The following is a 27,063-nucleotide window of genomic DNA, read 5'->3' as shown; positions in this document are numbered from 1 at the left end:
CTATGAGTTTATGTGCTTAGATTTCAATGCACTGCAAGGGAGGTTCTTTATTTTAGAAATCTGCTTTTGTGAGAGGTTTATTGTTGTTGACCATTTTTTGAATTCCTCCAAGAGGGTTTTAAAAACTTAAAATCCCAACAATTTGTTTAAAAATATACTAAGCAGTGCAATAATTATTTTCTTTTGGGAATGGTTATGCAACAGAAAAGGCCAAATTAAAGAGCAATTGCTCACATTTGGCAAATACACGTCAACCAACATCTTGCAACATCTTATATTAGCTGCAGCTGTGAAGTTGGGATCTTTCTGGTGATGTTTTCTTTATTTCTTGAGCAAGCTGTTGTGCTGACCAACAGAAGATGATCTTTAGTAGGCTGAATGGTTGAGATGATATGTAGTCTGTGCTTCCTCAGCCTTCCATATAAAGTGAAGACAGTTGACTAGGACAACGATCCACAGCATTTATATGGAGGAAACTTGCATCTTCCACCCCACTGCGCAGTGAGTCACCAAAGGCCATTGGAAAATCATAAACTGGAGAAAAATGAAGATATTTAGACAGCAGTCAAACTTAACTTGAAAAACTCAAAGTGATTTTACACAGGGGAAAAAATGGCAGCTTAGCATGAATCAGAAGCAACTGTGGGATTCCTTAGGCATATTTGGAAATCTAATATGTGTTAGGAGAGAAAGGGATGTTAAGAGAAGTAACACTGTGTCAGAACTGAAGGAGGAAAAGTGTTTTGTCAGTGATTTGAAACAGATTGGACAGGGGATCGAGGAATAGATGAAGACTCTTCTTTCTGTTTCGCTGCTCTAACTTCAACTGATGTTTAGGTTTTTTCTGTACCTGTTCCTTCTCTGTTTAGCAAATTGGAGCTCTATTGTTAAGCGTTAAAATTTCCTGTATTTCCCTCTAAGCCTATGGAAGTCTTGAGAATACTAGGAAAGGTTATTAATAAAATGAACGCATATATGCTTCATCTTTAATAGAACCGTGAAGAGAAAATTGCAAGTGACAGTGACAGCAAGTGACTCTAGAAGGCTATGCCTTCAGAATACTCTGCCCTGAATTTGCTGGGTGATCTGAAGAAAGCTACACTCTGTCAGCCTCAATTAATGCATCTATAGTAGCGAGAATAAAACCAATTTATCTTACAAAGGTAAGAAGTAAGAATAAACATTAGAAGTATTAAATGTAAATATAGAATCAAGATATTTGGTTATTAATAGTATTTATCAAGTATCTTTTTCTATTGGTTCTCATAAATATCCCTGCTACCTGACGTTTGAAAGATAGTGACTGAATCAATTCATAAACATTATACATTTGGGACCAATCTTAAAATATGGAGGCTGTCTTTAGTCTGTTGGATGCCTTTTTAAAAACCAGAAGAGAGGATACCAGCTGCTGTGATGTGATGAAAGTGCAAATAGAAAATCTCATCTAGCCTCTCATTTATTTATTTTCTATCATAATGTTCAGAGTTAACACAAGAACCTGATTTAAAGTCTATAAGGCTTCAAGCATCTTGAGGGCCACTATAGTAGCCATAAAGTTCCTATAGGGCGATACCGAATTATCATAGGAAATGTTATAATGTTCAGTATAAACTATGATCTATTCAGTGTAAGGAATTATTTCCATTTGAGATATAAATAATAAGATGGAAATATGGAAGTAAAGCAATATCCTACAACTTAAAATAATGTGAGAAGTGATTTTGTTCTCAACTAAAACTGAATCACGTTTCCAATGATGAAGGTTCTGGAGCTGGATAGTTGTATATCTTGTTACCAATTGGAAAAAAAGTCAATTCATAATTTGATCACATCTGTCTCCAGAAACTGTTTACGAAACCACTAATGTATAAGAGAACATGTATTTATTGTAAATAACACTATCACAATATTGTAATTGTCATACCTGTAATACCAGAATGTGCTGAAAATGCTTTATGGAAAACATCAAAACCCGCCTGACCCATAGATGTAGGTACCAAACAATCTTCAAAAGGAGGGACCATGTTACATGTTCCAATGTGTTGTATATTTCTCTGATTGTCAGTATAATGAGGGGAGCAGAAAGTTTGTAGTTGCCCATAAACACCTAAAAAGAAAGTAACAAGGTAACAAAGGTGCTTAAATAATGCATTTCCATTCAAACCAATGTATTCATTTGATTTTACATTTTCAAGCACACCGTTCCCTCCTACTTTTAAATCTTTGCTAGGGCCTAGTTCGTGTGCCATCATAGCACTTAATTGCTGTTTTCATGAGAATTATACATAAAAATAAATCACATTAATTTTATATCTAGTTTAATCTTTGAAAGTTAATATTTTCCTTATTATCAGGTGGCTAGGGCTGAAGGAATAGAATTTGGCTAATTCAGCACAGCTTCTTTTATTTTCTTCTAATTCCAACACTGTTGTGTGAAATGAAATAATACTAATTGAGTGTGTTCCAGTCAATTAATCAGATTTACAGGAAAAAACAAATTTAGCACAAGGTTGGACTCTCGTGTCTCAAATTTCCAAAAATACTGCTGAGCAAAGAGAACATATTTAGTGCTATTCTTTATAACTTTTTTTTAACAACATGAATAAAATACACATTTGGGATGTGCAAATATGTATGTGCATTAAAATCCTAAAAATACGATTGTAATATTTATAATCTTAAATGTACTTGGAAAATAGCGATTCGGAAAGAATGTCTCACTAAGTATAGTCACATATTCATAATTTACATTATTATTTGTGGAGCTGAAGGAATTGCTCAATTACTTATTTTTTTTAAAAAAAAACTTTGATGATCTTGCATAAATACATCTTATTGCCAGATCATTTGGGGTTCAAGAAAAGTATTGTGGAAAGTCCTAATGTGGGGATGAGCTTGGCCCTTTCTCAACTTAGCTCATGGTCAACCATCTTCAGGCACAACTGTGACTCAGTTGTAAACTTGAACAGTGTGGCTATTTTTTGTTGGAACAGTCTAGTAAACTCTTATTTCGTAGACTTTTGTTTAGTGGATTTCAGATATCATGGGGAAAAATATCTGGATCTGAAGACTGCTTGGGAAAGGAAAAGAGTTATGGCCTTGATTTCTTAACGCCTTTCTCTAAAAACTACTTTGTATCCTGGCTGGCCTTTTTCATGCTTTTCTGCCAATAGATTATATTATCTTGATATCTTCTCTTAAAGAATCTATTGCGTGGAAATGTCAATGGACAACAAAATCAAGCCAGAGGGAAAAATGAATAGAATTGAATGACAGCATAAAGATTCAGAATGTAGCAACTAGTAAGACAAGCAGCCAGAGAAGAGCAACAAAGACGATTAGGGGACTGGAGGCTAAAACATATAAGGAACGGTTGCTGGAATTGGGTATGTCTAGTTTAACGAAGAGAAGGACGAGGGGGGACATGATAGCAGTGTTCCAATATCTCAGGGGCTGCCACAAAGAAGAGGGAGTCAAGTTATTCTCCAAGGCGCCTGAAGGCAGGACGAGAAGCAATGGGTGGAAACTGATCAAGGAGAGAAGCAACTTAGAACTAAGGAGAAACTTCCTGACAGTTAGAACAATTAACCAATGGAACAACCTGCTTCCAGAAGAGGTGAATGCTCCAACACTGGAAGTTTTTAAGAAGAGACTGGACAGCCATTTGTCTGAAATGGTGTAGGGTTCCTGCCTGAGAAGGGGGTTGGACTCGATGACCTCCAAGGTCCCTTCCAACTTTACTACTACTACTACTACTACTACTACTACTACTACTACTACTATTATTATTATTATTATTATTACTATTATTAAAACTTTAAGCATATGAGCTGAGGCCTATTCTGTTACTTCACAGCAATCTTCTGAGGACAACGTAATTTATGCATCTTATCAGAATTAATGCCCCTCTAATATTGAATTAAACTTCCATCAGGTTTCCACTTGCTTTTTTAGAAGAGGATGATATATACAGTATGAAAGTCGCCTCTCAATAACGCTTCACATCCTGACAAAGAAATCAATGTTTTCTTTTATGGTATTTCCTTCATTTAGGGAACTGACGTTATTGTATTAGATAAGGTAGAAGTTCATTTGCTCTTTTTAAGTAATCACCCATTTAAACTCACCCTTGTAAAAAAAAAATATTCATGCCATTATTTTACCTGCTTTACAAGGCAAAACCCAGGCGCAGGCATTAGTGATGCTGCAAGTAAACTTTTATGTCACAAAAGGCAAATTAAAACTTTGTTTCATTTTTACAGGTGAAAAATAGGCTTTTTTCCCCAAGTGCTGCAGTCAAAAATCAATGATTTTCAGATTGAAAAGAAACCTAAATGCAGTCTGTGTGTGTGAGAGAGAAAGACAGAGATAGATAGATAGATAGATAGATAGATAGATAGATAGATAGATAGATAGATAGAATCATACAGTCAAGTAAAGCCGTAGAATGTATACTAGCTGAGTGCATATACAATTCTATGAATATTCTCCAATATTAGTTGGGGACCCTTGCATATCAAAGGACAATGCTTAAAACTTTCTATCTACTGACCATTCATAAATATTTCCAGTATCTACCGGTATATTTGAAAGAATATACATTCTAATCAACATACTGCCTCTCTCATATAACATAATATTAGATCTACTGGAGTTATTCTTTCATTTACCGGTAACCCTTAAAGATGTTGTTAGGGAGAAGAATTGACAGGCAAGAATAGACTCACTCTATCCTTTTGTCAATAACAAAATAGTAAAGTTTGAATGAACTCAAAACCTGTAACACCAAGCAATTTTATTTAAACTTATTTCTAAGCTATCTTCTACTGCAGAGCACACCTTGGGAACTTTGTTCTGAAAAGCCTTGCACAGATAAAAGAACAAACGAAAACATTTAAAAATACTTTGGAATAATCAGTAGTCAGGTTTCCGTTTACCAATATAAATTTTAGGTGCCTTGTGATGCAAGAATAAGGCGTAAATAAAGTGTACAAGCAAATATCATCCTTAGCAAGCTAGAAAAAAAATCCTTAAGTAAATGCCATCATGCGCCGTGCCATATCAAATGAATAAGAGCTAGAATGGGAAATAGAGATTATAGGGGCTGGAAAATTGTTGGCCTTGCTGCAGTGGAATAGAAGGGAAGCAGCAGAGAACAGCTATGTTGACCTTTACAAAAATTGATCTCTTCTCTTGATTTCTACAATTTCTACAATTGTGAAGATGACTGCATTACTAGAAATACAGTATCTCCTGAACTGTCCTCACTTTGGATTCTGAAAAAAACAGCCACATCCCTGGAAGGAGGAATAATTGGTTTGGTCTGTATTTCATTGCATGCTTACCTAAGTCATACTGCCCAGTCTAAAGACAAGCCAGAATTCAATTGTAGGTTGTTCTACATTTCCTGATTATTGCAATTCAAGATGTATAAAACCATGTGCAGAAAAACACATTGTATAAAAACATGTTAGGAAATATGGATCTGTCTATGGAGATTTACAGTCATCCAGGTCATAGTCTATGTTGTCAGGGTCACCTGAGTAGTGCAAATAGGTGTGGAGCCTTCTTGGAACTTCTGAAAGGATTGTGTTGTAGATTGGAGATAGATGATGTCATATCCCTCCCCCTCTGTTGAGAGACGGCTGTTCAATTTTGACATAGATGGCCTATGAAAATTGAACAGTCCTCTCTCAACATAGGGGGAGGGATATGACATCATCTACCTCCCGTCTGATGACACAGATAAGCTTCCAGGTGGCCTCAACAACTCTCTAAAAGAACGCAAATGACCAGCTGTCTGCAAGGAGTATAAATCCTTCCATTCCCCACCATCCAGTCAGAGCTGAAGACACTTCTTCGAAGAGAAGTGAAACATCTTCAAAGAAAAACAAGAAAGTCCAGTTGTCTTGTGAAAAAGCACCTTTGGGAGAAATATGGATTAATGAAACCTAAAATAGTATGTGCATCAGAAGAAATGTATAGGAAAATTGTTTTAAAAAAAGCAGATTACAAAGAAAGGCAGAAATAGATAGGTTAACTTAAGACCCAGACTCAGCATAGTTAAACTTTATTTTCTTAATTCCAGTTAGTAGGGCAGCCCACAATAAATCATAAAAAGACATCCAGAAACACACTTGCAGCTCTTGCCAGGGGAGCATCTCTCATGGGCACACCACGGCAAACCCATCATTGCCCAAGCTGTGTTCTGGATCAACTGAAGCTTCTGAATGGTATTCATGGACAGCTTCATGTGCAGCACACAGTTGAGCACTGAGGAGACTGGGGCATGGGGGCCTTCTGATCCAGGAAGAGGTTCGCCAGATAGAGCTGTGCAAAGTTCCCCTTGGCTACAACTGGTACCTGCTCTTTCAGAAGGAGTTTTGAGTCTAAGAGGACCCTCAGGTTGCTCACCACTCTTGAATGGGGAAGTGTTATACAAGAATATAGATGAAAAATCCTCAGTTCCAACTGATTTCCACAAATAGAATTGAGTCAGATGTAGTTCCTCCCCATCTAGGCCCACACAGCTTTGGGAAAAGAAGCTCATTTGGCAGAAGTTCAAATTCAGAGTTTACCAGCTTTCCTGATTTTGGGGCCATTGTTTAAGCTGCAGTTGGCTTCCAGAACTTTGAACAAAATATAATCTCCCTGAGAAACATTTTTCATGTTTTGTAATTTACTTAAAGTTTGACTAAGGTCATTTCCTCCACAGAGATATAGCAGGTTCTAGCATTACATAGCCATTAATGCCTCTTATATTGGTACAATGTTATCTTGACCCTAGATGCTTATTTTGATATGGAAATCAAACTCAAAATGTTGGCAACAAGGTGGGATGTACATTCAGGGCTTTTTTGTCATAGAATGCCCAGAACGGAGTTCCGGCACCTTTTTTGGATGAAACCTTGTAGGGTAGGCAAGGCAGGTTGTATAACGTGTGTTGAGTTCCGGCACCTTTTTGTTTTACAAAAAAAGCACTGTGTACATTTAACAAATAACTAACCTATTCTTCCATGTGTTTGATTATTCTTTAACGTGTTCATTTTGCACATATAGAAGTAGTAAATCTCAATATCCAATAATATGCACATGAGAGAGATAGATAGATAGATAGATAGATAGATAGATAGATAGATAGATAGAGAACACACACAATTAGGTACAAAAGCATACATATTTTTTTTACTTTTTTATTACCCAATCCCCATGTTTTGGGTAAGATATATTCTTTTTAAAATCTGGGGTATTTTCTCTCTATGTGTGTGTGCATTATGATGATCAAAAAATTCTTTTTTAAATACTTTCAAGTTTATTTAGCTATAGAATATTCAGCAATTCGATACAGAATTATTCACCCTTATTTTTTAAATAGTTTACTTCTTCATAAACTAGCAAACAGATTCCAAGGTAACATTAAGGAAAGTTTGTTGTTGTTGTTAGTTGCGAAGTTGTGTCCGACCCATTGCAACCCCATGGACAGCGTTCCTCCAGGCCTTCCTGTCCTCTACCATCTTCTGGAGTCCATTTAAGCTCACGCCTACTGCTTCAGTGACTCCATCCAGCCACCTCATTCTCTGTCGTCCCATTCTTCTATTGCCCTCAATCTTTCCCAGCATTAGGCTCTTCTCCATTGAGTCCTTCCTTCTCATTAGGTAGCCAAATTATTTGAGTTTCAACTTCAGGATCTGGCCTTCTAAAGAGCAGTCAGGGTTGATCTCCTCTAGGACTGACCGGTCTGATCGCCTTGCAGTCCAGGGGACTCGCAGGAGTCTTCTCCAGCACCATACATTGCAACTGGGAAAACCATGGCCTTGACTATATGTACTTTTCTTGGCAGGGTGCTTTTTAGTATGCTGTCTAGATTTGCCATAGCTTTCTTCCCCAGGAGCAAGCGTCTTTTAATTTCTTGGCTGCAGTCCCCATCTGTGGTGATCTTGGAGCCCTGGAAGATAAAATCTGTCACTACCTCCATTTCTTCCCCATCTATTTGCCAGGAATTGAGAGGGCCGGATGCCATGATCTTGGTTTTCTTAATGTTGAGTTTCAAGCCAACTTTTGCACTCTCCTTCTTCACCTGCATCAAGAGGCTCTTTAGTTCCTCTTCACTTTCTGCCACTAGAGTGGTATCATCTGCATATCTTAGGTTGTTGATATTTCTCCCGGCAATCTTAATTCCAACTTTTGATTCATCTAGCCCTGCCTTTCTCATGATGTGCTCTGCATATAAGTTAAATAGGCAGGGCGATAGAATACAGCCTTGCTGGACTCCTTTCCCAATTTTGAACCAATCAGTGGTTCCGTGTCCAGTTCTCACTGCTGCTTCTTGATCCGCATATAGGTTAAGTAAAGTTATTCTATTCCAATTACCGCTATAAATGCAATCCTGTGATGTTCACTCAGAAACAACTTCAAGGAAGCTTATTAGTTGGAATTAGAAATCTTCCATGCTAAGGAAAGTGTTGATGTGTCTAAAGCAGAGCAACCAAACAATGAAGCAGCCTAATATTACTGGGATAGTACAACTCAAATCTAAGGAATATAATTTTAGTATTTATTATATCATTCTAGCAAACCTATGTTAAACAAGGTGGGGAATTCATGCAAAGCATGGCTTCTGGGATTCATTTCAACCCCTTTATCAGCCATACCAATACAAGGAGTCTGTAATGTCTTCTGTGGAACTATGTAATGAGTTTTGTCTGTACGTGCATGTACATAATATGCACACTGGGAAGCCCAGGACAGACTGCCTATGACCCACAGAAGAGCTGCTATTAAGAGGCCCTATTCTGTTCTGCTATTGAGTGTTATGCTGCTGACAGACAGATGGAGTCCTGACCCTCTTTACATAATTTTCATACATTTCTTTGGGTTGGAAAGAATAAAAAGCATATTAACCTTTTTCTTGCTTCAATTATCCTACATACACACTTCTAATAATAAAATAATTGCATTCAAATGTCAGTCGCTGCAATTGGTGTCTGATTTCATAAAAGAGATTTCATAGAGGATAGAAAAACAAAGACATTCAAGGGATATGCAAGAGAACTGTAATTTTGGATTTGTTCAGGAAGAAGAAATTCACCCTTGATTTAAGATGATAATTTCGTAGTGATTAGCCACGAAAGGGTATTTCTTCACTGTCTAGACAGTTTACTATATGTGAAATCTACTTAAAAGTAGAAGACCCCCGCTTTTTGTTGGACTGGAGACAGAAAAAACAGTATGACCATTTGAAAGAAGGAATCTGGGAAGAAAAAGTCCGCCTAATTCTGGAATTAGGGTAGAGAATGAATTGCACTGAAGTTTCATCTTAAAACAGTTTAAAGAAACACAAAGTCTCACTCACTCACTCACACCCAAGCACCTGTAAAGAGACAGACAGACAGACAAAACCCAACCTCAGAATAGCAAGATTCTCTGTCCTTTTTAAGTCCCAAAAGCTTTGTTTAACTGAAGAATATCCTTTTTGCTTGGAAAAATTATTGGGCAAATTCTAATACTGACTCCAGATACATTTGCAATTCCTACTGAAATTCTCAGGTGAAAGGAAAAACAGAATACACTCATCTTCAGCATACTTTAATCTTGGGGTATTACCAAATGTGAATTTAAGGAAGGAAGTTTCCCTTGAAAACTGAAATATGTTGACAACTTTGATTTCCCCTAAACTCCTTCCTTCTCTGGGACTAACTTCAGTAACTAACCTATTTTTCTATACAATTCCTTTCCTGGAAAACTTCATCATTATTGCTTTTTCTAGGCATACTCAGAGAGAATTCCCAGGATCTGAACTGGCAATGGCCTATACTTTGGCAGAACAAAACCAACCTGTAATGCAAACTGGTTTTTCTAGTGAGTGAAATAAATTGATTATCTCCCAATACTTTTGTGTTCTATATTCCATGACGTTAGGTAAAGTCAGTTTTCCTCAGTTCGATTACCTTTTTTAAACAATGAGCTTCTCCCTTTCTTCACCTAGAGAATGGAATTGCACTAGCTTGCCATGCCACCTATCAGTTTTTATAGGGTAAAATCAAATCTGAACTGGAGAACGCTTTCAGGTTTCAGACTAATTGGGTGACTGTTTATGTTCCGTTTCAGAAAAACGGTGTCCCTTAACCAGAGACTTCAATGTGTACTGCTTCAACATTCAGTCCACATGCAACATGTAGACCACCCTCCCCCCCACACACACACCACACTGCACAAACACACATTCTTTTTATAATTTCATGAAACACCTGTGTAAATTTAAAGGCTAACCTGACCTCACTCTGAATAAATCAATATTTCAAGTACTTCTTAAGACCATTTTCCACACATCCTGATTAAAGACTAATAATGAAGATTGGCATCTTTCGGTGAATATATTGGATCTGGAGTTTGGAGAAACAAGACTGTCTGGAATCTCCTACAACTGTTCTATGTCGTCATTCAGGGCTTAAGTCCCTTTTCCCTTCCAGAGAAGGCAATGGGAGAGCTTCGGCTGTACGTTGCTGTTACTTGGAAGAAATCTCTCGGAGTGTGAACACATAACCACAAGGAAAATGCCATCAGAGCTACCAAGAGTGGTAGCTCCTCACAGTCATGTGATCCAAATTCAGGCTTTGGCATCCAGCTTGTGTTTACAGTGGTCGCAGCATTCCAGGGCCGCATCGCCATTTGTGACCTTCCTTGCTGGCTTCTAACAAGCAAGTAAAATGGGGGAAGCCAGACTTCTTTAAGGACTATATGATTCACTTAATAATTGTGGTGATTTGCTTAAAAACCATGGCAAAAAAGGTTGTAAACATGAGGTGAGACTCACTTAGCAACTGCCTTGCTTAGCAATGGAAATTCTGATCTCAACTGTGGTCGTAATACAGGGACTACCTGTACTCCAAAAGAAGGCAAACAGCCTAGAAGAAAAGGAGAAAGGCTGGTCCCACCCTCTCCCTCCAAAGTAGAAGTCCATTCTTCAGCAATGTTTAATTTTTCCAACCTTCCCAAAGCAAAATGCCGAGGGAAAATCATTGAAATCTTCCATAAGTTATATATTTTTACCTTTACTTAATTTTGTTGTTGTTTTTTGTATTGGTTACAATGCAACTATTCATCTGGAGCATTCAGAGGCCCACAGCGATTCCTTTGACATCTTATATCTTGCGGCACTGCAGGGAAGGAACTGCTTTTCATTTTATCTCCTCCCTACGAATAATAGAATGTGTTAAGGTAGCTTTCTGTCTTACCTTGGATTTGGATGCTGTTTGGCTGGAAAGAAGGATTGCTCAGCGAACCATTCGTCTTCAAATGCACTTCTCCAAATTGCTGGGTTGTTGAAGGCTGTGATGTTCTTTTCTGCATGAAAGGAAGGGGAGGAGGAATTCTCCCATGGCTTATAGGGTGAGGGGGAAAAAGGAACAGAAGAAAACCTGAGATATTAAGAAAGAATACACCACGAACGGTAGTCAGGTGTCTTGCTCAAAAGGTAATATTTATTTAAAGTTTTTAATATATTCTCCCAGTGCGGGGAAAAATATTTTTTAAAAGTGCTAAATTCTCAAATATTAGTATGTATAGTGCCTCAGAGAAAGGAAACTAAGACCTTCCATTCTATTTATTAAAGGAGATCGTATTTTACAAGGCATATATTTGAAATGGTTGGGAATCTACCTTCTCCTCCAAATATTACATGGCATAATTGATTGGCTCCATGGAAAAATGCTGAGAAGGAAGAGAAGGCCACACCATTTACAGCAGAGCAGAGCACAAGGGGAAATGGAGGCTGTGAAGCTTTCCCTAAAAACCCATGTTCGTTTTGCAAACATGGCCGAGAAGAGCTAAATCCTCAGGAAAAACTCATATATTTCTTCACTGCCGTGAGCAGAGAAATGTCATATCCTTAGTTTTGATCTTCACTTAGCTTTAGAATGTACATCTTGCCTCCCAGTGCTTTGACTAAGAAGCTAAGATCTCAATTAGCTTGTACAAATACACAATTATACATCTACTTTAACTGCATTCATACAATCATTTGTTAGCTTTGAGGGATCAGGATACTGCAGATAGATTGCTTTCTTGTCTAAACTTCTAGAATTTCTTTTCAGTTTAATAGCTGAACATTTTCTTTTAAGTTGTTTTGGGGTTTTTTTTTGTTTTTTCTTTTACAAAATTTACCTGTGTTCATGAAGAATAGCTGTAACTGTCACCCAGTAACAGACAAAACAAAATCTTCCACAAACTATTGTGCAGTTAGATCTTTTAATCTAAGAAAGACTTCCAATTGATTGTAGCGCATTTTGTATTGCCAGACAGGTCTCCTTTCTTATAGACTTTAGTGGATGGGTTTTTTTTTTAATGATTTATGAATTGCTTCATGAATTCCTGAGTTACTCCAGTTGGTGACTATAGCATTACTTATATTGCCTACCCCTCTTACAAAAGAGATACTTGGCCTTATTTCAACCAAGATCTGTGCCTAAATAAATCACAGTGCTACTGAGGGAACAGCAAAATAAATTTTGCATATACAGTGATTAATACCAGCCTGTAACCTCTAGGAAATTGCCACCTGAAATCATGTCTATGCCCTGCAGTACAGTATATTTTAAACTACAATTTGCTGTTTTAAAAAAGCAGTTCTGCCTTCAAAGGATGAGATCAACTCATGTACTGTTCATTTTTTCATTGCCCAGAGCCTGGCTGTGTAGTTGGCATTACCATTACTTTTTGAATTCCTTACATTTTGGTAGCATGACATAAGCTGGTTGGGTAATCTCCTAGTGAATTATTATAGGTGGTTTAGAACTGACTGGAGTTATTAGTCTATATGCTATAGTTTTAAGATACCTAGAAAAAGCATCAAACAGGATAATCAAATAAATAAAAGGCAAGATATGCCCAAGCTTTTAACAAGATTACATCATTTTGTTAATATTCCTCAAATTAACTCTGCCAAATCAGTCCCAACAATGTGCATGGTGCGTCCCCTCCCATTTTCGTATCATCAAATAAAGACTTTTGTCCTTTAAATGTTATCAAGTATGGCAGATCTTTACTGTAATGTAGAAACAGCCATATATATTTTTAAGCCTCACTTAATTGTTTTCAAGACAATAGTATCTGATTACATTATTCTGATTCTTTGAAACAAGTAGAGGCAAGGTTAGCTCACATTAGCTTCTAACTGAAAACAGAATAGCAGAGTTAAAAAACTTTACCAGGTTGAAAAACAGAAAAAAATAACAGAAAATAACAGAATAATAGAGTTGGAAGGGACCTTTGAGGTTTTCTAGTGCAAACCTCTGTTCAGGCAGGAAACCCTATGCCATTTCAGACAAATGATTGTCCAATCTCTTAAAAATTTCCAGTGTTGGAGCATTCACAGTTTCTGGAGGCAGGTTGTTCCACTGATTAATTGTTCTAACTATCAGGAAATTTCTCCTTAGTTCTCTCCTTGATTAGTCTCCATCTATTGCTTCTTGTCCTGCCTTCAGGCGCTTTGAAGAATAGGTTGACTCCCTCTTCATTGTGGCAACCCCTGAGATATTGGAACACTGCTAACATGTCACCCCTAATGCTTCTTTTCATTAAACTAGACATACCCAGTTCGAGCAACCCTTCTTTATATGTTTTAGCCTCCAGTCCCCTAATCATCTTTGTTGCTCTTCTCTGTACTCTTTCTAGAGTCTCAACATCTTTTTTACTTCGTAGCGATCAAAACTGGATGCTATATTCCAAGTGTGGCCTTACCAAGGCGTTATAAAGTGGTATTAACACTTCATGTGATCTTGATTCTATCCCTCTGTTAATATAGCCTAGAACTGTGTTGGCTTTTTTGGCAGCTGCAGCAACACTACTGGCTCATATCCCTGAGTCCGCAAGGAGAAGGGCGGGATATAAATTTAAAAAAATAAATAAAAAAATAAGTGATTGTGCACTAGGATTCCAAGATCCCTCTCACAGTTACTGCTATTGAGCCAGGTACCATCTATACCAGGGCTTTTCAACCAGTGGTACGGGTACCATCTGTGGTACATTGGCACCTGGCAGGTGGTACACGACCATCCTAGAAAAGTGGTAGTGGGGGAGGGGAATGAGCTGAACTGGTGGCAGCACCACACAAGCCTGAGCAAGAGATGGCTGGAGCTGCAGGGCTGTCAGGGCTCAGCGGAAGCGTCAGGATCGGCACTTCGGGACTGTCATGGCTCAGTGGAAGCGCCAGGATCAGCGCCAGGCTCCAGCTGGAGCTCAGCACTGATCCTGGCGCTTCTGCTGAGCCCAGAAGAAGCGCCGATCAGCTGGAATGTTGCAGCATCTCCAGGGTTTTGTGATTTACATTCAGATGCTTGGCAACTGATTCATATTTATGATGGTCACAGTGTCCCAGGGTCATGTGAAGTGACCAAAACCTGCTGCAACCACCCAGCAGATGGGGGGAATAAAAACCAAACACCCCCCACCCCACCTTTGCTGCCAATCCTCAACAGAAATGCTCACAACAATGAAAACCTCGGACAGGAGGAAGAGCGTGGCCGGGTGGGCATGCAGGTGTCTTGCTCGGCTGTGGCTTGGGGGGCACTTTTTCAGTCCCATTGTAACTTCAAACAGTCACTAAGAAAACTGTTGTAAGTTGAGGACTACCTGTACTTTATCACTTTTTTCCTTTTTTTTTTTGATCATCAAGTTTTTGACACCTTGCTAGGCGACTGGTTGTACTCGGATGTTGCCATATCCTAAAAGTGGTACAATGGGTGAAAAGGTTGAAAAGCCCTGATCTATACTATACCGGTGCAGTTGGTTTTTCTTGCCTAAATGTAGAACCTTACTTTTTTCACCACTGAATTTCATTTTGTTAGATAGTGCCCAGTGTTCAAGTCTGTCCAGATCCTCCTGTATCCTAAGCCTGTCTTCTGGAGTGTTGGCTATTCCTGCCAGCTTGGTGTCATCTACAAATTTGATGAGTTCCCCATCTATCCCCTTATCCAAATCATTGATGAAGATGTTGAAGCCCTGGGGGACCCCACTACACTTCCCTCCATGTAGATGCAGCTCCATTGAGGACTACACATTGAGGGCGACTGTTCAGGCAGTTACGAATCCATCTGGTGGTGATGCTGTCTAATCCATATTTTTCTATTTTATCAAGTAGTAAGTTGTGGTCTACTTTATCAAATGCCTTACTAGACTCCAAGTAAATTATAGCCACAGCATTCTTCTGGTCCACTAATTTTGTCACTTTGTTAAAGAATGCAATAAGATTTGACTGGCATGATCTGTTTTTGACAAACCTATGTTGCCTTTTGGTTATGACTTCGTTTGCCTCTAGGTGTTCGCAGATTCATTGCTATGTCAGAAACTTTGTCAGAATTGTCAGAAGCTTGTTCATATGTTTCTGGCACCCATTTGGCTTTCCTTTCCTTTCCTTTCCTCCCTCCCTCCCTACTCTTCCTCAGCACATGTGTCTTTAGCACTAAGGGTATTTCATTATAACAAAATGATATAATTCTATAATTGTAGTATTATAGAATAATCTCGCAATTGTGATGAAGATTTGGACTTTTCAATTTTATTATCAGTGAAGAGTAGATATTTTTTTTCCTTACAGCATCCATCCACTTCAGTTCTATTTGACAGCACTTTCCTCCCCACCCAATTTACTCCCTAAAAATCAGAAGAACTATATGCGTTCATACAAAAGGTGTCAAAAGGAGCAGGTATTCTTATTGCACAAGAAATGGAAAAAAAAAGATCCTTTTTCATTATATTTGTTACTGTGAAGATGAGGGGGGGGAGGTGTTTGTTTTCGTGCAATGGTAGAAAGCCGCTAGAGCATTCCATTTTTGTCTCAACTTCTCTTATTCTTCAAAATTGTTTCTCTTTTCCCAGAAGCCCTTTTTGTTCGGCATTTCTGGCAATTATAGCAGCGCAAAAATGACTCTACTTTGTGTTTTCAAGGCTGAACCTATCTTCTGTTTTTCTTCTGATTCTGTTGCAAAAGGAATAATTTTCTGCATATCCAAGTGGAACAACCAGTGAATGTCCCCCCCCCAATAAGAGGACTTCCCTCTCTCCCTCTCGAATCTTGTCCATATGAAACATAATACTTCCGAAGCTCAATTTTATGTGATACAGAAGATGTATTATTGGATTTTTGTCATATGTTATTTTTCAATGAAAAACAGTGGCACAAGAGAGGAAGAGTTTAAATCTTTTCCCAAAACCACTCGCTAATTAAACATTTATGGCTGGCTGCTGCTCTGTAAGAGAATAAAAACAATTAAAATTGTTTCCCAACTCTGGGACAACCAACAACTATGGAAAGAAAAATTTGTCAGAATAAAAGGCACCGGAGGGAGAAAGCTTAAGGCATCTTCAATTGTTGGTAGATTTTCTTAAATGTAGTGCTTTTCAATGTTTATTTCTATTATATTTGGGGTGGTTTGAATATTACTTAACAGAACAATCAAAACAGCATTATAATTTTTACTAGTAAAAGCTAAAAGGTTTACCTTTACCGTTTGAACCATTTATCAGATTGCACTTAACGAAGGACTAAGTTTATTTAAAATAAAGTTTTAAGAGAAGAGAAATGGCAACGCAAGGTAGCTTGGACTTTTTGTATTCATGCGTGTTATATTAACATCTAGTTCAGTGTTAATCCAAAAAGATGCTTTATTTTAGCTTGATTTTTAGTTGGTCTTGTCCTCTGTATAAAATCTGAAATGTTTTTTTCCCAAACTTGTAGTTCGTTAACAACTCTTGTATACATTTTTTTTCTGCAGAGTGAGTATTCCTTCCTTATTTTCTGTTACAAGCATATACCTTGAAATATTTGAAGACAAAAGGATAGGACTGCTACAACAAAACCGTGTAAAAACATGTAAGCCACTGAACGTTGTCTTAGAGACTAGGAAATGCTGCAAAGACACATCCTGTGGATTCGCATTGCAAAAAAGTCCTTTCTATTTCATCTCTGAGGAGCAGGAGCTACTGCTTGGTTTTATAAAATCATTCCTTTGGTACCCACAGTCAGTTATTAATGAAAATGTTTTTGGAATATATAATGTAGGCAGTATCTCAGGGAGATTTTTCTTGTAAGACATATCTGATACCTGAGGATTTCTTACATTTGAATTTCACTAGGAAACTGGCTGTACGCTGTTCATGTAGACCAGCGGTTCTCAACCTATGGGTCGCGACCCCATTTGGGGTCGATCGACCATTTCACGGGAGTCGCCAAACAAGGCTGTCCACCATTTTTTCCCCTTTTCCGGCGGGTGCCTTACCTCCCTTGAGCTGGGCCAGCTGGTGGTCGGCCTGCTCCGTCTCTGCCGCTTGCCAGCTACGCCTCGGCCGGCGCAGGGGGCGGAACCACGCATGCGTGGTGCTCCCGGGCAGGGAAAGACCTCGACTTACGACCGGTTGGGTAGTCCTCGACCTACGACCGGTTTAGTCCTCGACTTACGACCGGTTTAGTCCTCGACTTACGACCGGTTGGGGGTCGCGGCATTAAAAAGGTTGAGAACCACTGATGTAGACTCCAATGGCTTTCTATCTTTGAAACCTTGAGATGGTAATCCTCAGACCACTTCTTCTATTCAAAATGATCAGATGCAAGAAGCAGGAGTGGGTAGGGTGGGGTTGGATGGTCGGGAAAATGGCCTTACCTCTCTGTTCCTGGGTCCCCTGTGGATGGGTTGCGGGGGCTCTCGTGAATGCTGGGCCTTGGCGAAGGGAGGCTCACGGCATGTGAGGCAGGTTCATTGCCCACAGCAGTTCCACTTTGATTTGAAGGAGTGCTGGAGAACATGGTAGCTACAACCCGTGCAAAAGCATTCACAATTAATATGAAAGGCGCATTTAGATTTGTCATTCAATTATGGATGATTCTGATTTTCAAAAGAAATCCCAGAAACATAATCAGCTTCCTTTACATACAGTTCTATGTAAACAGAGGCTAGAGAGCTATTCTGCATGGGATGCTTTTATCTGGATCCTTTTTTTTTAAAGGCTTTAATATAATTTTTAAAAAGGAAAACAAACATGCTTAGTATGAAAATAAAAGAAAAAAAGCACATTGTACCTAGATGAAATACAACGCATAACTATATATATTTTTAACAGTGGTGCAGCTCAATTTTTAAACAACAACTTTTAAACAATTATGTCATCTAGTACTTCTGCTGTTCAATAAGAGCCAGTTTAAAAGCCAAGAAAGTACACTTCATCAAGCCAATATCTTTCTAAAAACATTTTTTTTTGCTACAGTCCATTCACAGATTCGCTTAGGATTTTAGGGATTTAGTTTTGCAATACATTATTATATTTAAATCTAATCTCCCTGATTAAACTATTATTGACGGCACTGAGCACATCCAGCCCCTTCGGTACATGCAGCATGGAAAGGTAGATAAAGCAACTCTTTTTAAACATCCCCTGAGGAGTCCAGTAAAGCTCCAAAAGAATTTGAAGAATATAAGAACTATGTTTATAATCTTTTTAACTATAATCTATTTGCTAGTTAGAATAGGATAGTTAAATTATTTATTTTAAATTTGTTGTAATTTATCAATATCAAAATTTATCTTTGAAAGATTCTTTGTTGATAAAACAATTTAGCATATTTGCTTCTATTAACAATGATATTATTGTAAAAACAATTACTCCCCTTCCTGCAAGTTATCCAAATGTTAAAATAAAACTCAGTTTTTAGGGATTTCTATAGAAATGTTCTACTACTGGTAAAAAAAAAAATAGATTTAGTGCAGCTTATTTTGTGTGTGTGTGTGTATGTGTGTGCATATGTATCTCAAACAATACAATTATGTTGTGTAGCCTTCATTAAATTTGGTAAAGAACTTTAATAATCATTAATAAGTCTCAAAATATTATCTGCATACAGTAACACTTTTAGCTGCTACAAAACTTTGATAAAACTCGGTGTCTTTAAGAGAAAACAGCCCTGAAAAACATTTTCCCAGGACAATCCCTAGAAGTTACTTATCTTGCTTAACTGCTTAAGGAATACTCAAAGTTCAGAACTTTTTCCTTAATTAATGTCTTGGAGTTGAATGAGTTTTTCTTGACATACAACCGTCTCAGATATGCTTGCCCTTTTTGAAAATTAACCCTAACCCCAAAAGATCAAAATATCCTTTCATTATGTTATTTAATTTCCTTCTGCATAGAGTCAACTTTCCACCTGTGTTTATCAGCTTTAAGGATATACAGTACTTATATTACATATAATTAGCTGCAATTATGATACTTGGCTCAATTCCACATCAAAATTTGGAGCTGGAAAAAGTTCAGCTGATATTTCAGTTGGAGCAAGATCACCAGAAATAATCAGCTTTTTAAACAATTAAATGTAAGGGGTTTTTTTCTCTCAAGCAGGAGTTACAATACTCCTCAATGGGTGATATAGCACCCATTACTTCTTGTGTTACAAGCTATATCTCCTCCCCAAAATTCCAAAGTTAGTAGTCAAAGAAGATACAAGTTATTCTGCTTACCGATTCTTCTACAAGCATTTATAGTTTTAAACGCATAAAAACCAGTGGAAATTAACTGAAAGTAATGTCCTCCCATCTTGGCTAGAATTCCCACTTATTAAGTAGGACTTGGCCTAAAGTCCTATCTAGGATTCCATAATTCAAATTCATAATTGTACCGTCATGCATTCTCTAAAAATATTAAAAGAAGCAAATATTGGAAGGATGATATTGAAATGCAGATTTCCACCTAATGGCGCCCCCCCCATACAATTGCAGAACTAGGGAAAAAATAGTTTTATCCTAGAATTAAAATATTTGTAAATGAGTTGTCACATCATAACAGAAATCCAGAGATATAATTTGAAGAGCTGCTTAAAATGTAAAGTTATAAAGTCACTATGCTAAAGTCCTATAAACTTGGCTGAAGATATGGACTGATGGAACAGTTACACGTTAAAATGGACAATCGATTTAAATTCACATTTGGCAGAAGACTTCACTCCTAGAGTGTCTGTGGATTAAAACTCATTTTTTCAATTAGTTTTAAGGGAAAGGTTTATATAATTTAATAAAGGGATGTCAGTATCAAAATGCACAAAATGCACACCCAGCTACTAATCTCACACAAAAAGCATAAAACCTCAAGATATGTATACAAAACAGTCCTTCTTGTTTCCTATTTTTATCTTCCTTCTAGTCCCATGGCCTTTCTCCAGTTAATATTTTCCATACACCTCATTCTGGTCCTTATATTCTCACAGTCGTCACAATGCCTACCCCCCATAACTCAGTCAGCTTAATGAGTGATGAAAATGCCTTTTTCTGGCCCATAACTCTCTTTAAAAGTTCCCTCAGTTTCTATGAGTCCCCTTTTCAATAATTTAATAAAAATTATTCAAGTGCATCCTTCGGGGATGAGAGAGGCACTATGATGTTAATTCTAGAGATAACAAATTTCTGGAAACTGGTATTACAAACCACTATGAAAACATAAGATAAATTTTGATTTCCCTATATAACCATTGCTTATTAAAGATTACTAAAAGAACAAGGCATTTTGACTGGTGGAAAATTGTAATCACTACTGTCACTTGAACAGCAAAACATTGTAATCAAACACTCCGACAAAGAGTGGTTAAAAGAATAATGAAGAATAATAGTAATGGACATGTTGACAGCATTAATATGAAGGAAGAAAATTGTCCTTTATGTTTGCCCAAAAAGTCACGGGAAATTTTTCTTTGGTTATTGGAATGTGACTGGTGCCAGTTAGGATGCTGAGACTGTTTTGATATGATTTTGTATGAAATAATTACTGCCACTATTTTGGTAAGGAGATATGTTTTGTATACTTACTCTAACTAGCTTTACTATGTCATGGTGAAGGACCATAAATTGATGCAGTGAACTGCTGGAACAAGCCAAAGGTTCATCTAGAGTCCAACATTGTGTTTCCAATAACAGCCAGCTAAAAGGTATGAAGTCAACATTCCTCCTTTATAATTTATCTCCTAGCAACTAGCATTACCGGCAAGCTGATGCTGAACTGAGGGGGTGGGTTGTCCGATTTTGTCACCATTACTAATATTAATCAATAAGGAGATCTGGAACACATGTTTGCTTTGTGTATTCAGTCGCACCAGCCTCTAGAATAGTCTATTTCACTCTACAATAGAATAATTTATTAAGTTTTGAATTTCTTTTACCTACTCTACCAGCCTATCAGCATTTCATGGCTCCTGTGCATACTTTCTTAAAGATTTATTTCTAAAAGAACCTTCACAGTTTTAGAGTTCCCTGAAACTACAAATACAAATATTGGGGTGTGGGTTATGTATAGTTTATTTTGACATCCCCCCAAATTACCCCCCCAGGTTAGATGAAAACCCCCACCAGAAAATTCCCTAAGAAGTGAGAAGAAATCCCCATGGGAAAATACCCCTGTCTTTTCCATTATTTTTAAACTGTTCATTGCTGACCTTGGGTAAGGCTTATTGCCGGAGAGACCTTGTCTCCATTCATAAGATACATTGTTTCAATGACAAATTAAGGTAGAGATACAATGTATCCAGTGACCTCAAAAACTGGGGAAAGGCAATAAACTCAAAGTGCTGGGATCGCTCAAAGCGGTGGGATCGTAAGCAGACGTTGACTGATCACAGAAAGCAAACCAGATGAAAAGGCATGAGAATATAACACCTATGCCCAAACTTCCTACATCCAAAAAGGATAGTGACAAGAATCATATGCCCTCAGGAAAATCTTTGCTAATAAGGAAAATAACTAGCAAGATTTAAATTACTTTTTAATGTTTTGGGATGTATTTATTGACTCGAGTGAGTAGGTTCACAACACTGCAACTAAACATACCAATGTGCTCACAGATACCTGTCTTTTCATATTCCTTGGCCTATTTGATTATTTGCATATGTTGTGGCTGTTGTTTTGAATGGGAAGTTGCATTTCCTTAAATACATCTGGGTATCAAAGTTTTCTTAGAAAATGAAAAGGATGGGGCCATTTTCTGGGAAAGAGGATTGAAAGGGTAGCAGAGAAAAGTACTGGCTTTGTAACTAATTGGTTCCCCATGGCAGCCATTTTCTGCCCACTTTGAAAATGGTGGATATATTTAAGGCTTATATTAAATTGCATTTTCATATTTTGGGTTTCATATTTTCAGCTTTTACAATAATGGTACCATGCTTTCTTATGTAGAGTGAAAACTTAGAATGGAACACAATACCTTCTCCTATTGACTAGAAAAGGAAAGCAGCCATTTGGGCCAAAATTAAAAATAAAATAAAATACTTAAAACAGAATTTCAGAATCCATAGCTCTTTAGCTAATTACAGAGTTATACATAACTTAAAAGATTCATATTTATAAATATGAACTTCCTAATGATTTTGATGGTGCTAATTCTCATTGGGTAACTCTTAAGACTGCTTACTTTTACTTATTTACTTTGAAATAAACCTAGTTAATAGGACTTATTTCTGACCAGATGTGTGTAGTATAAGGTTGTTAACTGCTTAAACAATAACTTCATAGGTTGATTAACTCAAGATCTTAAAAATATCCATAATTAAAGTATGTGATACTACTCATTTTACAATTAAAGGATTTTTCCGTACTAGAGTAAGCAGCTAACAAAGGGAAAATGTATTTTGCTTATATTGTGGGAAATAAAAGATTTAAAATATCCTGTCATAAATAAATACAAATAATGACAGTCATCTCTATTTCATTTTTTAGAGGACAAAACAAAAATTTTAATGAGAAACTGTCTTCTGAATTAGGAAAGAGGCAGCTCTTTGGCAAGGGAAAGATCTGATGCAAAGACCTTCACTTTTAGCCAGACAGATTTTAATCCATAGTTCACATTTATTGCTTTGGGGATTTCACTGGCTCTTAATCACAAAAGCAATAAGAATTTCCAATATGTTCATCTGCCTCTCTTAATCAATTGTTCCAGCTGCCAATCACAAAAATATCTGAAAGCAAATTTAAATGGCATCAGTAAGCCAACAAAACAGCGATGGCCTCTTGGAAAGACTGATGGATTTACATCGTGAATTTTACCTTTCCTTGGACATCTCTGCCATGTATATTGTTTCATAGCATGCTCATCATAATTGTAAAGTATAATACCAGCCTGTTAGAATATTGCTTTTCCTTCTCAAAAATTAAAATAACTGCAAGAATTGTAGATTAAAATTAATCACAATAGTTATAATAGGCTTTGTAATTAAAAGTAGGTAAGAGGTGTCTTATTACAAGTTCACCTGATCTTTTAATACTAATTATCTATTTTTCAAACCATGTTCTCTGGGAAATTGATGGGGGTCTGTGAGAGTCTAAGAATTTAAAAAAAAACCTCAAATACAATCAATATTCTGTCAATAAATCTTTCTCTCCAGATCAATGTTCCGGGATTTTTTTGTTTTTGTAATTAACCGGTTGGAAAGCATGAAAAAACCTGAAAAGCCTTAATTTAGATTAATTTCTGGTCCCTTGTGTATCGAATGGACAAGGCACATTTTACATGTAATAATTTCTCTTTTCACATTGGAGTGTTCATTATCTTTACTAAATCTGGGCCAATTGCAAAGGAATAAAGATCCTTTGTTATGTTTTCTACATACAAAAGAAGCAATTTGTGCAGGTACAATTTTCCAACTTTACAGGGACAGCTCCAGGAGTGGGGAGATGTCCACATGTGAATTGTGCTGTTGTGACGCAAACACCCCTCTTACATAATTTGTGTGCATCATTGTGCCAGCTGTTTTAGCATCATTGGAGCTAGCTGCAGATGGCTATGCATTGCTGTACAACAATCAAGTTGTTCCATAGATATAAGATGCAACATATCCTATGCATATATTTTTAATATTACATCTTCTGTACAGGTAGTTTTCAACTTATATCCATTTGTTTAGTGACCTTTCAGCGTTACAATGGCACTAAAAAGTGACTTATGACTGTTTTATCACATTTATGCCACTGCAGCATCCCCATGATCATGTGATCAAAATTTGGTCACTGGACAACTGGCAAGTATTTGTGATGGTTGCAGTATCCTGGGATCATGTAATTATCTTTTGCAATGGGAAAGCCAAATTCTTAACTTAACAACTGTTGTTATTCACTTAACAATTGTGGTGAGAAATAAAGAAATATTGGAGAAGGATTCACACACTTTGATACAGAAAAACCCTTAAAGTAATAATAAACATGAAAAAAGGAACTTTTCTTTTGGGCTTAATGGAAAAAGACTTGGGAAAAAAATTTGGAACTTTGATCCTGTATATGTTGACAGCAGCAAGACTACTGTATGCACAAAAATGGAAGGACATTTCAGTTCCCACTATAGATGAATGGCTACAGAAGCTGATGGAGCTGGCAGAGATGGCTAAATTTACTGTTTTGATTAAAGAAAGGAATACAAGTACCTTTGTTTCTACATGGAGACTGCTTCTGGAATTTGTGTTTGAGGCGGAAAAAAATGAAACTTTGATTCACTGATTAGATTGATTTGTTGTTACAGAAATGGCTAGTTTTTACTATTGTGAAAAAGTAAAAAGATGAGGTTCGACGTTAATGCTTTATTCTACTGCAACAGGGGAAGTCGGAAGTCAATCTCTTTTTTTCCCTTTTTCTTCCCTTTCCCTCACTTTCTTCTCCCTTTTTCCTCCCCCTTGCGTCCTACCATTTGCTTTGTAGTTTGTATTTTACCTCACAACTTAATAAAATGTTAAAAGAAAAGAAAAGAAAACCAACTGTGGCGAGAAAGATCATAAAATGGGGCAAAAATTCACTTAACAACTGTGTTGTTCAGCAATGGAAATTTTGGGCTCACTTGTGGTCGTAAGTCAAAGACTACCTGTATTGTGCCAAGAAGAGAACAAAAAAGGTGTTCAAAAAAGGTAAGATCAAAATCCCCCAAACCATGTGGCTAGATCAGGGGTAGGCAACCTTGGCTCTTTTATGACTCGTGGACTTCAACTCCCAGAATTCCTGAGCCAGCATGGCTCAGCTTGGAAACCTCTCCCTTTCCCCTCAGCATGGCTGGCTCAGGAATTCTGGGAGTTGAAGTCCACGAGTCATAAAAGAGCCAAAGTTGCCTACCCCTGGGCTAGATCCTCAAGGGCAAAATCACTTTTACACCCAACACACAATTATTTGATTTAAAAGATGTGTTATTTCTCCTCCTTAATTTTATCATATAATTAATGCAAACTCATATATAACACAATACACCTAAAGAATGGCATGGAAAGATAGAGTGATACCTTTCATTAAGAAAAAAAAGCATGATATTCATAGATTTTTCTATTTCTGAAAGATTTGCATGAAAAATAATTGTGCCGCTGTTTTTAATTCTTTTAATAATCTTAATATTTTCGTGTTATGGCACTACTTGTAATTCAGTGCTATCAAACCAATATCCTTGGAAAATCTTTTCATTTCATTTCTGTTCTGTTTTCTTCCAAAGTAATTAAATGCTTCACATAACAGCTATTTCCTTCTTTTCTTCTTTCCTTGATCCATATTGTGGGTCTTTATTTCTATATTAGGAGTTACTGAAATATCTACCTAACAAAACTTATAGCCTGATTAATCAGACAGAAGCAATATTAAAGTACAGTATTTCTTTTCTGTATACCATGAAATAACCATGCCGTGTAATAATGTGTAGCAATGAATACATGTCTCAGGGATTCCATTCAACTAAACAGCAAACATAATAGCTTGTATTTAAGTTATGAATTAAATTGATTGTTCAAGGGTCCAATCAAATAAACTCCTAGTGCTACCAATCAAGAAGCATTATGTAGCAAGTGCAAATTTCCCCTCATAATAGGTTTATTTAGGGGAAAAAAACTGGAAGAAAATATGGACAGAGAGGAAGAGTTAAAAATGGAAAACAATGTTTCCTGGCTTCCCTGACTATTTCATTAATTACATGGTGTAATTAAGCAATAAATGCTTTACTTGGAAGCATCCTCAAAAGCTTGTGAATAAAATATAATGATTTTATCCTGGAGCAGTAATTATTGAGAATATTTTGTCAATATTCTCAATATTTTATATTCCAGGATAAAATTGTTTTAAAATAACAGATTTTTTAAAAAAATCTCAAAAGCAAAACAGGGTGACAGTGTACAAATCACATAAAATTTGAAGCAAATCCATTAAATAATATTACTAGGGTTTTTTTTAAAGTATGAGATATTTTATAAAGATTCTCTATTTTGTTACAAACCTAATCTACCATAGATATTGCTGTTTATCAAGCATATACCCAGTGAAATTTTGTAAAGATTTAGGGCAGACATGTCAAACACAAGGCTCGGGGGCCGGATGCGGCCCGCGAAGTGGTTTCATGTGGTCCGCGAAGCCATCCTGGAAACAGTGAGGGAACGGCCCCCACTACCTTGGCCCTGGCCAAAAGGCCGGGAGCCAATGTACAATTTTGTGGTGGCCATCTATGCTGAAATGCATTCAGTCTCCCTCTGACTTTGCCCTGGTACCCATCATGAACAACCTGGCTAAGGAGAGCAAGCACAGCAGCAACAGCCTTGAGGAGGAGGTAAGTGCAGCTGGGCGCCCCCTTGGGGAAGTGGGGCTGGGCCTGGTGCCATGGGTGCTTGAGGGTCAGGCTGGGCGTTTGACCTCTGCTGCCCAGGGCTCCCGGCAGCCCGCACCACCATCCAGCACCCCCCCACATGGCCTGAGAGGAACAGTGAGGCTCCTCCAGTGGACCATGTCTTGGCACTTGCCCTGGTCCCACCCCCTTCTGCCAGAGACCCTCAGATCTGTCCCACTCCTGCCCAGGCCCCCACAGGCACCATTGACACAAACAATGTAGAGCTGGCCATGCCCACCCAGTAGGCCACACCCATTCCATCCACACCCACCCAGAAGGCCACATCCACCCTGACCACACCCACCTGGCCCCCCAAGGGCAACTGCAATGCTGATGCGGCCCTCAATGAAATTGAGTTTGACACCCATGATTTAGGGGGTCCATCAAGCTAGAATATAGTTAAGTATTTTGAGGAAATGATTAGCC

General features: G+C 37.6%; 1 protein-coding gene across 1 annotated transcript in view; it reads right to left on the bottom strand.

Moving 5' to 3' along the window:
• Positions 1 to 204: 204 nt before the first annotated feature.
• The window catches only part of LOC107290997 (zinc finger protein GLIS3), a gene marked incomplete at its 5' end in the record, with an annotated part of 43,596 nt that continues 16,737 nt past the window's right edge, over positions 205 to 27,063 (bottom strand). The window contains 4 exons of the mRNA XM_015819947.1: positions 205 to 534; positions 1,928 to 2,110; positions 11,238 to 11,383; positions 17,658 to 17,805. Coding sequence (XP_015675433.1) covers positions 410 to 534; positions 1,928 to 2,110; positions 11,238 to 11,383; positions 17,658 to 17,805 — 602 coding nt within the window. The remainder of the gene's footprint in view (positions 535 to 1,927; positions 2,111 to 11,237; positions 11,384 to 17,657; positions 17,806 to 27,063) is intronic.

The sequence above is a fragment of the Protobothrops mucrosquamatus genome, unplaced genomic scaffold, assembly GCF_001527695.2.
Source record: "Protobothrops mucrosquamatus isolate PMUCROS unplaced genomic scaffold, P.Mucros_1.0 scaffold1024, whole genome shotgun sequence".
Lineage (NCBI taxonomy): Eukaryota > Metazoa > Chordata > Lepidosauria > Squamata > Viperidae > Protobothrops > Protobothrops mucrosquamatus.
The sequence above is the reverse complement of the archived record's forward strand: the minus strand, read 5'-3'. Positions and strand labels throughout refer to the sequence as shown.